Source organism: Nelumbo lutea, chromosome 7 (assembly GCF_056320005.1).
Source record: "Nelumbo lutea isolate HS-2025 chromosome 7, American lotus-T2T, whole genome shotgun sequence".
Classification (NCBI taxonomy): Eukaryota; Viridiplantae; Streptophyta; class Magnoliopsida; order Proteales; family Nelumbonaceae; genus Nelumbo; species Nelumbo lutea.
Window position 1 is genome coordinate 38,120,277 of NC_142690.1, and position 17,198 is coordinate 38,137,474.

At 37.8% G+C, this 17,198-nt stretch overlaps 1 protein-coding gene across 2 annotated transcripts in view; it reads left to right on the forward strand.

Annotated features, from left to right (window-relative positions):
* Nucleotides 1–17,198, forward strand: part of LOC148846132 (thiosulfate/3-mercaptopyruvate sulfurtransferase 1, mitochondrial-like) — a 66,995-nt gene that overhangs the window by 39,277 nt on the left and 10,520 nt on the right. The window contains exons 8-10 of one of the 2 annotated variants that reach the window (XM_088952908.1): nucleotides 1,467–1,525; nucleotides 11,081–11,162; nucleotides 14,239–14,302. In XM_088952908.1, coding sequence (XP_088809034.1) covers nucleotides 1,467–1,525; nucleotides 11,081–11,162; nucleotides 14,239–14,302 — 205 coding nt within the window. The remainder of the gene's footprint in view (nucleotides 1–1,466; nucleotides 1,526–11,080; nucleotides 11,163–14,238; nucleotides 14,303–17,198) is intronic. The other variant, XM_088952909.1, reaches the window with a different exon arrangement.

Below are 17,198 nucleotides of genomic sequence, written 5' to 3' on the forward strand. Positions count from 1 at the left end.
CTCCATCATCTGCCCATTTGAAGACAGTCCAATGATCTGGATCTTAGTTGGTATGTAACGTGACAGTGTAGAAATATATTTTGGTGCATTGCATACTAGGAAAGATGGATATACACCATCAAATACACATTAATCCTACCTCCAAAACAAAGGTTCTTTTTTTGGTTCTATTCTTCTAGAACCATTAGATCCATTAGATCTACATCTAGATGTTAATCTGTGTAATAATGAGCCAATCATCAGAAACATTTATTTTAAATTTGACCATTGGATGAGAAATCAGTATAGTAGGGTGATGTCACATTGAATATAGACATTTCATTTAGGCTAAGTTTAGGAGTGCTTAAAAATAAGTGCTTATTCAATAATAAGCACTTATTTTGGGCCAGGACCACACCAATAATAAGCACTTATTTGCATTTGAGAAATAAGCACGGAATAAGAGCTTATTCTGATTTCTGAGAATAAGCATTTATTTGAGAAGCCCAAATTTTGGGCTTATTTTAAGTGCTTTTTTCCTTTCTGGTCTATCTTGACCCGCCATGTCATTTTAAGTGCTTTTTCACCAAATGCTCATAAATGCTTATTAAAATAAACACTTGTTTTTAAGCACTTATTCAATAAGCATTTATATTTCAAATAAGCACTCCCAAACTTGGCCTTAATTGTTTCCGGTAGCAATGTCAATAACACAACACTGCTCAAAACACTTGTTGAACACCTAATCAGCATAAGTATCAACCAAACAAGTTTCATATCAAAACACTTATGTTGGCATTTTCACATGAAATGCCATTGCCTCTCTAAACGTTTAAACCTGAAATGGTAATGGTACCAAACACAAGCTCGATGGTCAAGTGTTTTGAAAGCAATGCATATCATGTAGGAGGATACTAGAGTCAATAATTGTAACATATTCAAATAGATATTCATAATAACTTATTTACAAGGATCAAAATTTCGCAATATATCAGCCAATATACTTATCGTATTGGCAGGCCACCAATACTACAAATAAGGATCTTTTGGGGTTTTGACCAATTTCAGGGCGTAGGCAGGCTTAAGACCAACTCCCCTGGCCAATTTTGAAAAGGAAAAGCTATAAAAAAATTATGGTCAGTTGAAACACTTGATACATAGGTTCGGCAAATATCTACCTTTCTCAAATTGGAATATCTGCTTTTAATACTTTTTTCTTACAGTTAGTTCTGTTCTTGATAATAAATAACCTTCTCAAACTTGACTGACTATTACAAAAGCTTGGTGAAGGAATTACAATTTCTTCAGTCTGGTTCTTCTATTTGATTTCATTATTTATTTCGTAGAGAGAGACTTAAAAGTTTAATTAGTAGTAAACTCTGTACAAAGCTAACAAATGCTGTTTCATTTCCTCATCCAACACATTGATGATTCTTTGTCAAATATCTTTTAAGTCTCCCATTTATTTCTAATATTATATGCTTCAGGTTAAGAAAAACATTGAGGACAAAATATACCAACATGTAGATGCCCGCTCGAAGGCCAGGTAGTGAAGCCATTTATTGAATCATCATTATACCAATTATCCATTTATGCTTTATCGAGATATCTGTCTCATCTTTCTTTGTTTAATATACTGATCATTTCTGTGAGAAATTGCACTTATGTGATATTATGTTTACTATCCCGGATTCCTGGTTAGTGCCAGTTTAATTTTCAACCACCACTATGCAACCTTCATTATTTAGTATAACAATTATTTATCAGTTGAAATTGTTTTGTTAATGTTTATACTCATTAACATAATCCTAAACTTGGAATCCTAGGAAACATAGTGAAATTATCTTTTACATCTTTCATGCCTGTAGAAAAGGAGTTCAGATTGGTACCTAACCAGAAAATTCGTTCTCAGACATAGCTAGGAAAGGGTTAGTTGACATATTGGGGGTTCTTCGCTTGAGAGTAATACTTCTATGGGCTGGTTTCTGTACGTTTTTTTTTTTTTTTTTTTTTTTTTTTTTTTTTTTTAATGGTGTTGTCTCCTTGTTTTCTAATCCATAGGTCCTTTTTTTCCCCTAATCACTATCACAAAATTCATTAATGATAAAAAATGAATTTTTTCTACCAGTACTGAACATAAAAAGGAAACTCCATTATAGAACATAAAAAGGAAAGCACACTCCAAAACTGTAGGAGGAAGCTCCATTAGAGAACATAAAAACGAAAGCACACTCCAAAACCACAAATAGTTTCAAATCTTGCCATTCTAAATAACTCAATCCATCCAAGGGTGTGATAGATATTGGGAAACTACTATTTTTTTCTACCAGTACTGAAGATAGATGGCCTTCCAGAAACATATGAATCTTCAGTAGTCATCTTGCCTTAATACAAATGTTTCAATGGTTGCAACTAGTAGTCATCTTCAGTAGTCATCTTGCCTTCCAGAAACCATTGGCCATGGACCTATATTCAACTTTGGCACTAGAGCGAGCAACAACATTTTGTTTCTTACTTCTCTAGGAAACAATATTTCTCCCCCACAAATGCACAATACCCAGAGGTAGACCTTCTGTCATCAATACATCTAGCCCAATCAGCATATGTATATACTTCTATTTTCATGTGACCACTATTCTTGAAGAGTATATCACAAGAAGGTGAGTGGTCCTAGGAGAATGCATGTACTGGCTAATAACACTAACATCATATGAAATATTTGTTCGTGTTAGGCAAAGATAAAGAAGTTTCCCTACCAACCTTTGATACATAACCCTGTCATCAAGAAGTTCTCCACTTTATGCACTTATTTTATGGTTCAACTCAATGGATGTGCTAGTAGGTTTTACTCCTAATTTTCTAGTTTCTTCCAATAAGTCAAGAATATACTTTCTTTGAGAGATAAAAATGCCATGCTTGGATCGAGCTACCTCAACTCCCAGGAAATAGCGCAATTCCCCTAAGTCCTTCACTTCAAATTCCTTGTGAAGATGTTGTTTAAGAGATTCAATCTCACTAATATCACTTCATGTGACCACAATGTCATCCACATAGACAGCAAGTAGGGTCAGGGAAGAGTCTGACTTCTTAAAGAAGATAGTGTGATTTGACTGAGCCTGTATGTAACCAAATTTTTCCAAAGCCAATCTAAACCTATCAAACCAAGCTCTTGGAGATTGTTTCAGCCCATATAAAGCCTTTTATAGGCGGCAAACTTTCTTTCCTGCTTTTGTATTGTAAAAACCAGGGGGTAACTCCATGTACACGTCTTCTTGCAAGTCTCCATTGAGGAATGCATTCTTAACATCCATCTGAAATAGTGGCCATAAAAAATTTGCAGCAATGGATGATAGGACTCTGACAGTGCTCATCTTGGCAACTAGTGCAAAGGTTTCCATATAGTCTATGCCGTAAGTTTGTGTGAATCCCTTTGCAACCAATCTGGCCTTATACCTCTCTACAGAACCATCAGCATTATATTTCACAGTACATTGAAAGGATAGGAGATCCATCATATGAATGGCCGAACCTTGCAGGGAGGTTGGGTGAAATTTCAAAAGATTTTCTTTCTCTCCCATCCGGGAATTGTATTTCCTGATTTAGAAAACTGCATTTTCAAGGTTCGTTCCTGAAACAAAATTGGACCAGATCTGAAACCAAAAGAGGGAGAGGGATATACCTGATACGGAATCAAAATGAACTCCCAATGTAGGTATTCACGCCCAAAGAGGATACCAAATCCGCCTCCACTAAAGATGGCACAGCTTAAGGTGAGGTAGGATCAACAAGTGGTTCTTCAGCAAGAATCAAATAGGGTAGTGAGCACAACTTCAAAATTGTTTCTTCCACCAAGAAACAATATCAAGATCGCATCTTGATCACTTCAAGAAGTGGAGATCGAACAGGGTAGGGTGGCAAGAGCAGAGAGAGAGAACTGGAAGCAGAAAGAAGTCAAATTGTAGATGTGTTTTTCAGTTTGCCCTTCTCTTTATATATATAACCCTTAAAGAGTCAATCTCCTAATCTAATTAGGAGTTTCTTGATCCAAATCTTTATTTGGATTTGAACTCTTTAAGTGATAAGGATAATCCCTTATCTTATCTACAAATCAAGACCAGTTACTCCTAATCAAATTAGAAGTTTCCTAATCTAAATCTCTATTTGGATCTGGACTCTTTAAGTGGATAAGAGTTATCCTCTTATCCTTATCTGTTAATCCATACCCGGATTTACCCATATTTAATTAATCCAATTAACCTAGTTCAAAACTCTTATCCTTATCTGTTAATCCATACCCGGATTTACCCATATTTAATTAATCCAATTAACCTAGTTCGAAATGGGCTTTAGGCCCATTAAACTTTCAAGCTCACTTCCTTTTTAATGCTGGCTTACTTGGCTCTCTTTGTATGGCATGGGACCCTATCATTGATCTCCACATCAGCAACATGGGTTTAGTCTAGCCTTTGTTACAAGGCATGGCCGAATTCACTGCTGATTACAGTGAACCCCTGAGTCCATCAGTATGGCCTCTTAAGGGGCCCAACATTTACATTAAATGGTCCTTAGGTCCAACCATCTTATGAAGGCCCAAGGACTATGGGCAGATGTGAGATTAGCCATCAGGTTTATTATCCCTAAATGGTCTTACACTTAATATCATATAAATATGTTTTGCAAAACGAATCTCAAAACTTTGAAATCAACTACCGGCAGTTTTAGGTTTCCATCAGAGAGTGCATTCCCCGATCATTCACTTTGTCCAACAAAGAGGCTGATCTTGTCACTATGATCACCCACTCAGGTGAATTCTCAAGCTGCCCCAACATACCCAGGTTTTGACCCCCTCTAAGGATCTCACTAATTGGCATATTAAAGACAGTTTAATCCGACACCTAGTGCAGTACCATAATCGAGTCTAGGGGTTAGGTGTAACATTTCAGGTTTGCCCATCTATCTCCAAGGTCTAGGGCAATACTGGAATTTGGTCCGGTTCAGGGTTTCAGGCAAACCCACATTGCATGTACCTCAGGTGTCACCCTGGCAGCTGAGACAAGCCACCCAACCAACTTGGCGGCACATTAGTGTCAGCCTTGGTAGGATAAATCTCCCCAGGTCTATCCAACGACTGTGAAGATTCTAAACTAACACGAGTCTCATAAGTGTCCAATTTAAGGATATTATTACACAGAAACACACCAATATAACATGAATCAAATATGTACTTCATTCATTTACAATAAATGTCATAATGTACATCAAGTTGATTGGAGATAAGGGCATATAATGTCTAACATAAATACCCATCTGGATCCAACAGGTTTCTTCCTCTTAGGCTAGTCAACTAGTTCCCATGTGTTCTTAACAAGAGCATCTATCTCTACTTTCACTGTTTCCTTCCAGTCAGGTATCAATAGAGCTTCTTGCACTATTTTGGGTATAGGAATAGTAGCAATAGATGCCAAGAAAGATCTATAGGATTCTTAGGGACAATGGTAAGAAAGGAATTTGGAGATACAATGAGCAGTGGATGAAGTACAACAACACTTCCCTTTACGAATGGCAATTGGGAGATCAAGGTCATCTGAAGGAGGAGGCTGAGGGTCAACGGTGTTAGGCAAAGTAAATGCGATATTGGGCTCAACAGTGGGAACAGTGGTAGTGCCTGGATCTGGAGCTATAGAAGATGTTGGGATCGGCTTGGACTATTGTTGAGGACGGGAATCAACCTGCCTCCACCATTGTCTGTGATACACTCTCAATTCCCTACACTTTTGACAACCCTCTTCACGACACTCCCCTTCAGTAACTGGGACAGGTAATGGAACTTTTGGGGCTGAAATTCCTTCCTCACTACTCTCCCCTTGAGGAGAGTACACCCAAAAGTTTGGGCTGAAATCTCCATGAACACAAAATGCCTCCCTGAAACAGGCTCATAACAACAATATTCCTTTTGATTTTGTGCATACACGAGGAAAATACATTTAGCAACTTTTGGATCAAATTTGGAACGCTGAGGTCCAAGGATTTGAACAAAACAAGTACACCCAAAAGTTTTAAGGGAAATAGTGAACATGTCCTTGTTTGGATACAAAAGGTTGAATGGTGTTTTCATGTCTAGAACCCGTGAAGGAATCCTGTTAATAAGGTAAGCAGTTGTACGGATTACATCCCCCCAGAAGTGTATGGGAACATTAGAGTTGAGCATGATGCTTCTGCTGAGGTGTACGGGGACAAGTGCTTTAATGAATGACCCCATGATCTAGGAGGTATGATGTCAAGGGTTTTGCAAAGTACTCCTTGGCATTATCGATTCTAAGAATTTTGATCCTAACTTCAAACTAGGTCAGTACCATCTGATGGAAAGCCTGGGTCAGAGAAGGGACCTCATCTTGAGAGTGCATAAGGTAAACCCACAAGAAACGTATAATCATCAACAAATAACAAAAAGTATCTGTACCCCCCCCCCCCCCCCCCCCCCCAATAGCAGGAGTATGATATGGCCCCCAAACATTTGTATGCACTATTTTAGAAGGAAGATTGCTTCTTTTATTGCTCAAAGGATAAGTTGATCTACAATGTTTTGCAAGTTCGCAGCTTTCACACCTCAAACTGAAGGAAGGGAAAATCCATCATATGGATGGCTGAACCATTCTGGATGATAGGACAATTTTTCAAAAATTTCTTTTTACCCTTTTGGGGAATCGCATTCCCAGCTTTAGAAAAATTGCATTTTTCAAGGATTGTTCTTGCACCGAATCGGACCAAATCTGAAACCAAAAGAAAGGGAGAAGAATACCTGATACAGATTCCACATGTGTAGTTCCCAAAGTGGGTGTTCACACCCAAAGTGAGTACCAAAATCAGCTTCCAGTGAAGATGGCGCAACTTAGGGTGAAGCTGGTTCAGCAATGCAATCCTTCAGCAAGAACTACAATCAAACAACTTGGATCGAGCAAGGGATGTAAGGACGATGCAAATCTGATTTTTCTTGCAAAAATCATAAACCAAGACTGATCAAAATCAGTCACCAGATGGAGAACGAACTAGGGTTTGGGCGGCAAGAGCAAAGGGAGAGGACTAAGAGCAGATGTAATCTGGAGCAGTTTGCCCTCTTCTATTTATAAGCCTTAAAGATCAACTCTCCTAATCCAAATCTTTATTTGGATTTGGACTCTTTAAGTGGACAAGAGTTCTCTTTTTATCCCATTGCTGATCTAAGCCCATATCCATACTCATATTCGCCCAAGTCACATGACTACTTTAAGCTATCATGTGACACCCTGATTATTCTAATTAATCGTGGGCCTTAGGCTCATTTAACAAGTGGCTCACGTCCCCTTTTAGTTGTTGGCCAATTTGGCTCTGTTTGTATGGCGTGGGACCCCAACAATGACCTCACATAAGCCCATATGGGTTCAGCCCAGCTTCTGTGAAAAAGCCTGGCCAAATTCACTGTCAAACACAATAAACCCCTGAGTCCATTAGTATGGGCTCTTAATGGGCCCAACATTTACACTAAATGGTCCTTGAGTCCAGCCATCCTATGAAGGCTCAAGGACAATGGTCTTAAGTGAGATTAGCCCATTAGGTATAACAGCCCTAAATGGTCTTACACTTAACCTCTCAACCCTCATTGATCAAACACTACCCGACAAGGGAGGACCTCTCCCTCGGCAGCAAGGTGTAGTGTTGCACTCTCTACTCGGATGGATCCTAAGAATTAAAACCTTTTGCAAACATTTTCTTATATATATTTTCATATAAATATATTTTGCAAAACAGATCTCAAACAAGTTTGAAATCGATTGCCGTTAGTTTTGGTTTCCATCAGAGAGAGTGTTGTCTCGATCATTCACTTTGTCTGACAAAGGGGCTGATCCTGTCATTGTGATCACCCACTCGAGTGAATTCTCAGACTGCCCCAACATACCCAGGTTTTGACCCCCAAAGGATCTCACTGATTGGCATATCATAGAAAGCCCAATCCGACACCCAGTGAAGTACCATAATCGAGTCTAGGGGTTAGGTGTAACTTTCCAGTTAGCCAGTCTCCAAGGTCCAGGGCATAACTGGAAAATAGTCCGGGTTCAGTGTTTCAAACAAACACACACTACATGTGCTTCGGGTCTAACCCTGGCAGTTGAAACAAGCTACCCCAACCTACTTGGCAGCACATTAGTGTTAGCCTTGGCAGGATAAACTTCCCCAAGTCTATCCAACTGCTGAGAACATTCTAAACTAGCACGAGTCTCATAAGTGTCCAGTTTAAGGGTAATTGCACAGAAACACACCAAATATAACATGAATCAATTATGTACTTTTATTCATTTACAATAAATGTATATGTACATCAATCTGATTGTAGCTAAGGGCATACACTGTCTAACACAAACTAGACACTTGGACTAACTCAAATAAATTTGGAAACAGACTCTTCAAAGACCCAAAAGACAAATGACCTAATCGATTATGCTTTGGCATAATCTGCTTCTAAGACTGAGAGACAAACAATTTCCCAACTTCACTCTGCTTCCCCTGTGGATGTTCAAGCTGGTAAACTCCATTCGTCTCATACCAATCCCAATCACCTTTTTCATTTCTAGATCCTGAAAAACACAATGATCAGGAAAAAAATGTCACTGAACAGTTTTGATTCTTAGTAATAATACTAACTGAAAACAAATTAGCACTAAGCTTAGGAACATGCAAAACTGAGGATAGGGACATGACATCAGACAGTCTGATGTCTCCCTTGCTAGAAATAGGCACAAGGGAGCCATCAACAATAGATACTTTGTCTCTGCCAAAGGATAAACAATAGGTAATAAACAAGGTGGAGAAATTGGTCTTATGGTCAGAAGCACCTGAATCTATTACCCAGAAGGGTCTAGTGTTACCTAGGACTGAAGTATGATATGTTGTAGCTCTTGTACCTGTGTGAGCAAAGGCTGAAGTAGGATTAGCAGATGTGGCAGCTGAAGGCTGAGATGATGATCCAAAAACACCAGCTTCATTCTCTAATTGTGTCAAGGCAGCCCGAACAACAGCTAAGGCATCTCAGGATGTGGTCCTTGTGCTGGAAGTGGATGCACTATCTGTAATAGCTGCCACAATAGCACTCCCCTTCTTGTTTCTAAGTCACACTAGCATTAGGTGGGGATGCAACTTCCAGCAAGTGTCCCTAGTAATTTTTGGCTTCTTACAATGATCACAAAAAATGTCTCTTTTATCTTCCTTCTTCCTTTCCTTTTCCTTCTCCCCTCCAACCTTAGATTTTGTTGCTGCAAAGGCTGATTCCATAGACTGAAATGATAACATAACCTTTCTCCTACTCTCTTCACTGTGAACCAATGAATAGGCTTGAGATAATGTCACACTCTCCCTAGTGAGAAGTTACCGTCTTATAATGTCAAAATCTGAGTTCAGACCAACTAAGAACTCAAACACTCTATTTGTTTCAATCAGTTTTCTATATGTTGTTGCATCCCTCTAACTTTCCACTCAATAATTTCCAAGTGATCAATTTCATGCCAAAGGGATTTCAGAGTAGCAAATTACACTGAGACTGGCTTCTCCCCTTGCTTGAGATTATTCACTTCACACTTCAGCTCATAAGCTCTAGCAACATTAAGAGGTTGGGAGTATGTCTCTGTCATGGTGTCCCAAATCTCCTTGACTGTTTTTGCCCAAAGGTAGTTTCAGCTGATTTGAGGCTGCATAGAGTTGCATGGCCAAGTCATCACCATATAATTCTCTTGAACCCATTTTGGATGTGATATGTCTTCCTTGGCTGGCTTCTTTGTGTCTCCAGTCACATAACCTAATTTACCTCTACCTCCAATGGCCATCATTGCTGATTGGGCCCATTCCAAGTAATTGGTTCCATCAAACCTAACAGTGGTAATCCGAAACGAAGTTTCAGTCATGCTACCAGTCCCAAAAGGTCCTTCCCCTTGTGTTTTTAACTCATTTCCAACCTTCTCCATTCTATGTAGAGCACTAACAGATCAAAAACTCCAAGAAAATAACCAAAAAGAATTTCTTTTCTGCTGAAACACTAAGAAATTTAGAGAAAAGAAACACCCAGAATTTAATCACAGCAATGAATAGTCGCCAAGAACTTGATCTCAATCGATAGTTACTTTCCAAGAAAGCATTCACAGTCAAAGGTCAACTCCTCAGTTCATCATCAGTCAAAAATCAGTCCTCGAGTCCTCAAAAACTGATTGTAGGGTTTTAAACAAGGGAGAAAACAGCAGGGAATACTCAGATTTATCAGCCGTTGCTTATAGAGAGGGTTAACAACTTCTAACCAAGATCAGCTCTACTAAAGATTGTACCTTTCTCAGAAAAAAACTCTGATCGCCACCTCAGTTTGAAACCCTGATCTTGGTCGCACCTAATTTCTCCTATTCTTCCTGGTCACCGGGCAATCTTCAAGAATCTTTCACTTTCTTGGGCAGTCTCCAATAATCCAGCAACCTCCAAGAACCAGGCGCTACTGCAGAAGATCCAGTTCTAAAGAATTCTCATGTAGCCGACCAGATCAAGCTTACATGAGAACCCTAGTCTTTCCTCGCCAAGAGCTCTGATACCAACTTGAGTAAAAGAATAAAAAGGTGTGTTCTGATGTAATTCAGGAAGAAAGAAAAGAAGTCAACTAAGCTTCGAAGAGAAGAAAGAAGAAAAGGGGTTCGGTTAGATCAATTCTGCCGCCCCACTAAATATTATATATATTCATGTCCTTACAAAAGGAGTTACTCTAATACCCCTACTTAAAACAAAAGAAAAATAAACAAGGCCCAACCGGCCCAACTACCAAGACTGTAACATAAGGAAATAAATAATAAAATAAAGTGTGTGGCTGGAACCACACACACACTAATGACCTACTAACTATCTCTACATATTCCCAAGCTTGAGTAATTTACATGATTGGTATTGAGAGTTGGGAACTTTGATCAACATATTGAAGTTGTTCTGCCTATCCAAAAAATAATAAAAACATATAGAAGCTGCTCCTTATTGATAACTGTTCCTTATGGAAACTGTGCCACTGGAAATAGTTTTCTTGGATTAATATATGATCTAATTTCAGGTTTGATGGGGTTGCACCAGAACCTCGAAAAGGAATAAGAAGTGGTCATGTACCAGGCAGCAAGTGTGTTCCCTTTGTACAGGTAGAAGCACAACCAATGAGATAACTCATATTTAATAACTTGGAAGTTGGAACCTACTATGCTGGGAAATGATGGAAGTATTCATATGTTTCCATAATTTAGATCATCTTTTGTTTATGAATCCAATTTAATTTCTAAACAAACCTACAATTGAACCCTAGTTCTTAATTAGGTTATAGATCCCTCTGTCTGAAGTCTGAACCAAATAGTCCTTAAGCTAAGGTTTTATTAGAAGGCAGATCCCTCAACCATGTTAGATACTTGTTTCCTAAGAAGCAATTGTTTAGTAAAATTGCACCAAACAATTGCATAAATTAACACTTAAAAGAATCATTTTCCACATCTGGGAAGATTCCTGAATCTGCACAGATTGGTTTTTCACCTATTGAATGAGACCAAGATCTTGTGAATCTAATGATTGTAAAACTCCACATCTGGGATTAATAGTTTATAGAACTTTTGGATTTTTGAAAATCTAAAAAGTTTTAATGATATCATCTTTCTTCGAAACAATTTTTCTGTGATCAAAAGTCAAGACTTGTCCATTTTGCGTGAGGCAAAGATCTTGTGAAATTGATTTTTTCTTGATGGATAACTTGACTTTACTACGATGAAATAGAATGAATAGAATATAACAGAAAGGACCCTTCACTTCAGGTGGTGATGGCATCACCACCTAAACACTCCATTTTTTTTTTCAATTTTTTACACTGTCTAGCCAAATTATCAACCATATTGTTGGTTGATCTACGGGCCAATACACTTTCTACAATTCTATCTCTTCCCAACTCTTGATGGATAACTTGACTCTTACTACGATGAAATATAATGAATAGAATATGTACAACAGAAAGGACTCTTCATCACCACCTAAAAACTCCATTTTTTTTTTCAATTTTTTACTCCCCAAACTCATTACAATTCTGCAAGAACATCCGGTCCCTGTTTACACCCTGTCTAGCCAAATTATCAGCCATATTGTTGGCTGATCTACGGGCCAATACACTTTCTACAATTCTATCCCTTCCAACTCTTGTATTTCTTTTATCATATTTTGGCGCTGCCAAGGAATTTGATTTCTGCTGTTCATCCGACCTATTACCACCCTTGAGTTGCCCTCCATAATCAAATTGTTGAAATTTAGGTATCTTGCTAATGTTAAGTCCTGTACTGTGAATCTGATATGTTTTAAGAAAGTTGTGAGCCATTTACTAATAGGATATAAGTTTGTAATGGTACTAGGAATTGGCTTTTCTTTGTTTAATTATAGTAGGGGTTGTAGCGAGTATTTAGAGTTGGTTTAGGATTTAGAGTCCATATCAAAGTTTTCTAATGGGTTGTACATGAATGTCTTTTTAAAGGAATTAGGTTTAGGAATCAATTATTGTCAGTTTCCTAGTTGAATTGTAGATAGTAAAGGGAAGATGTAAACCCATGGGTTGAGTCCTTAGATAGAGTCATTGTAATGGAAACTTGGATGAATGTATTTGATAAATGGTAACGTGACCAAACCTCAGAAGAAAATTGAGAGAAAGATGAAGAAGAAGACTGTTAATGTTTATTTGATAAATAAAGTTTTAGAAACTTTATTTATCAAGAACTCGATCTCCCCCCCCCCCCCTCTCTCTCTCTCTTGACCAATACTTGACCAAACCTCAGAAGAAGAGAAAGATGAAGAAGACTGTTAATGTTTCTTTGATAAATAAAGTTTTAGAAACTTAGAAGAAATGATTTGATAAATATAGTTTTAGTGAATTCTGGTAGTAGCTAGATCTCTCTCTCTCTCAACATCAACAATCTAAGGTTTGACCAATATGCCCCATATCTAAGGTTTAACCGAGTATAAATTGTTTGTACTTTAATCTAACTTACAACATCAACAAAAAGAAATGAAGCAATCTTGTTTAGGGTTGCAAGTCAGGCCAGGTTAGGTCAGGTTTCCATTCTAATCCAACCCAAGTTGTTAAACCCCAACCATAACCCTAATCCAACCCCACTTTTTCTGGTTGGGTTGAATTACTTCATTTTGTTAAAATGTTCTTATTTCATAAATTCAAGATTAATGGGTTAAGGGTTACTGGTTTTAGCATTAATATATATACAAGGAGTACTACAATTGTATCATACTAGAAAGTTTTTGCCTTAAAATTGTTATTATATATATATATATATATATATATATATATATATATATATATATATATATATTTGTTTATGCATATTTGCATGCACGCACATGCATACATACATATTTATTTAATATTTATACATGCAAATATGAAGATATTGGGTTAGATAAGGTTTCCCAAGGGTTCAATCCAACCCGACTCCAGGTTAAGTTCAGGCTAACCTGACCCAAATTGCACTCCTTATCTTGCTTATGTCCCAAAGACCTCCATTAGAAATTAGATGAGTTTAAGATCGACATATGCCAATGTCAACAATCTGCTTACTACATCAACAAGAACAAAGAAAGAAATTCAGTTAATGTCACAGAAATTCACCAGTTATTCTCAGTGTCCAATATCCTGGCCACAGGAATTTTCATTTTCTATTTCAATCTGTTTCCAATAGTTGTGACAAAGCTTTTTTTGAGTTGGTATGAGCTTATTAATTATTTCTGTATGAGAAATAGTGATTTTCTGAATGTCCAAACTCTTGATTGTACTTGGCAAACTGTCCAAGCTTTATTACCAGAGAGGGCAGTTCTGGTTATGCTTACCAGTTTTGAAGTCCTTAAAGATTGATTCTTCATCTCCTGTACTTCCTAACAAAAAACTCTGAAGTTATCTATCAAAAAAATAAAGCTTCTGAAGTTCATTTTGTTCTTCAATTAACCTGGGAATATATATAAATATTAAGTTGGGCATGTTGCCCTCATCTTTTTCAGATTCAATTGGTTTGTTTTATCTCTTTTCTTTCCTTCCCCTGTTTTATGTTAGATAAAGTTCCTTAACATGCCAAAAATAATCTCTTAGGCCTGGTGTTTCTTTTCTTTGCTGTCCATCATTACTTACCAAGCTTAATTGTACTATTTCCATGAGATTTTTCTGTAATCTGTTTTGGCTTCTTACAGATGTTGGACAGCTCACAGACCCTTTTACCTGCAGATGAGCTTAAGAAAAGGTTTGAACAAGAAGGTAAGGACTATCAATATACTAGGATCAGTACATTGTGTATTTGGTTAGATATTTAACTGCCTGGTTTAAGTAATTATTTCTTGCCAACTCAAGGGAAGGTTCAGCCAAGGAGACTCCATCGATTCTCATAGGACCTAAAACAAACTGGTCTGGGCAGGTTGTTAAGAAGTGTGGGATTTCTTTCTTTTGAGAGAGAGCAATTGGACTCAGTTGGAGGGGGATCATTCAATGATCCAAGGTTGCAAGTAGATGTCATACATCCGTTCTAGAGTTACCATAAAGTTTGAACATTGGCTAAGCACTTGTAGCCATGTAGCATAAAAAAGATCACATCCATTCACATGCATCCATCCCATTAAGGAGTAAGAAACAAAGCAAATAAATTAAATAGGCTGGTCCAATTAAAATTTTAGCATAACAGGCCCATAGTCGAACTTATTTGTCAATTAGAATAACGCTTGCTAGTTGGGCATTAAAGGCCCAAATTTAGGTCAGCCCATGAAGGCATGGCCGGTTCAGCTATGAGCTTATTTTTCTCTAATTTAAATTGGGCTTATGGCCCATCAATGGGGTCTAAACCTGATTGACATCTCAGCACTTTAATCCATGATTTATTTAAGTTTGAACCACCATATCAGTGTCCAAACGTTGCTTTAGTTAATTCATATAAAAGGAGAGAGAGAGAGAGAGAGAGAGAGAGAGAGAGAGAGAGAGAGAGAGAATTATCATCCATTCAACCAATAACAATAATACCAAGCCTTATTAAATTAACCCTAATTTCAGAACACACACCCCTAGAAAGAACTATTCTCTCAAAACAAAAACTTGAAAGAATTGCAAATCACAGATATCCTGAACTAACCATATCTGCAATTTCTTAAGAAAACTTCTAAACCTGCTCTGATACCATTGTTGGAAAGTGGTGCAGTGGAATGTGTCTGGGATGTGCAATTTAAAATTTCAATTTCCAATTGATAGTCCCTGACAGTAGATTGTAGACTAGGGGAGAAATCTTGCTCTCAAATCAGATCAACATGGGGTTTGGAGCAAAACATAATTCAGCCTAAAAGAAACTGACCGATTAGAGACTTACCACAAGCACAGTAAGATCCTAGTGTAGTTGATGACCAACAAGAATGAACCCCTTTGCATTTTCAGCAACATCATAGTTGAAAGGGAGAAGGAAGAAAACTGTTCTCTACATTTTTTCTCTCGGCTGAACTCTAGGAAGAAGAATACCTGTTGTGTGAATTGGTTGCTTCGACCTAGGGTTTCTTGGGCTTTAAATAGACTCCCAAGTTTCCCTAATTCAAGTCCTAGTAGGAGAACAGAGAGCCAGAATCTCCAACTTCTAATTCGGCCATAGCTGCTTTTAGCAATTTGCTAGTGAAACTAGTAAACTACTATTTTGTTCAAGTCAACCTTTCTACTCCTATTGCCGGCCAAATAAGTGGGAGTGCCTCTTTTTGTTATGTGTGGGATCCATCCATTAGAGTACATCTCCAACCATCTTAAGAGAATCCAACATAACTGAATCGAATCCAACTCATGGAATCCAATTGGAATTTCATTACCACTTATTTAACCTCCCACTTAGGCATTTCCTTGTGTACAAACTGTTGAAATATATGCCTGTAAGGGGCATTTTGGTCTCTTAGCACAGCATTGTATTTTCCCCTATTTAGAATAATTTAATAGGGGCATTTTTGTATTTTCATACATTCTAAAGAATGGAACAACAATGCAGGTTGACAAGGAGAAGAGTTCAATTCGTATCTTAGACCCTTTTTAACTTTCTTCTTGTTCTCTATTGTAGAAGACAACTTTCTCGACCCTTTCCCAGATGTAAATCACACCTGTACAAATCTGATAATAAAGTAGAAAAAAGAAAGAAGAATAAGAAGAAAGAGAGTTCAGAACAAGAGAAGGAAAGGAAGAAAAGGAAGAAGAGAGACCATCAAACCTTTCTCCAGCCCCCAAATTTACTTTTATTAGCACACATTGTAATCTGAATATAATTACAAGTATACCCTTAGTAGGGTGGCCAACTAAATAAGACAATAAAGAAAAAAAAAAAACTAAAATAGGCCCATAATTTGAGGCCCACTAATAAAGATATAAGACATAACAGTGTTGTAACTAAAACGAAAAAGAGCTATGGCCCATTTGTTAGACAGTTTTGTATGCCTTTAGCTTCAATCCAATTTGATGTACTTTTGACATTTAGTGTAAATAAATAAAGTACATGTTTGATTCATGTTGTTTGGTATGTTTCTGTGTAAGATCCTAAAATTGGACACTGAATGAGTTGTATATTTCTGTGTAAGACCCATCTGTCTTTGATATGTCAATCAGTGAGATCCTTAACGGGGGTCAAAACTCGGACATGTTGGGGCAGTCTGAGAATTCATCTGATTGAATGATCATAGTGAAGGATCAGCCCCTTTGTCGGACAATGGTAATGATCGAGAATGCACTCTCTCTGATGGAAACCAAACTGCCGGAAGTTGATTTCAATCGTTGGAATTTTGTTTTTGCAAAATTAATATATATAAATGTATATGTACGGTTTAAAAAGATTTGCAAAAGGTTTTAATTCCCAGGATCCATGTGAGTAGAGAGTGTGGCACTGTTCCTTGCAGCCGAGAGAGATGTCTTCTCTTGTCAGGCAGTGCTTGATCATTAAGGGCTGAGAGGTTAAGTGTAAGACCATTTAGGATAATACCTGATGGGCTAATCTTGCACCTGCCCACAGTCCCTAGGTTTTTATAAGATGGCTTGGCCCAGGGACCACTTAATGTAAGTGTTGGGCTCATAGGGTCCATGCGATGGGCTCAAGGGGGTCACTGAGTCTTTCAGTGAATTCGGCTGGGCCTTGTAATAAAGGCTGGGCCGA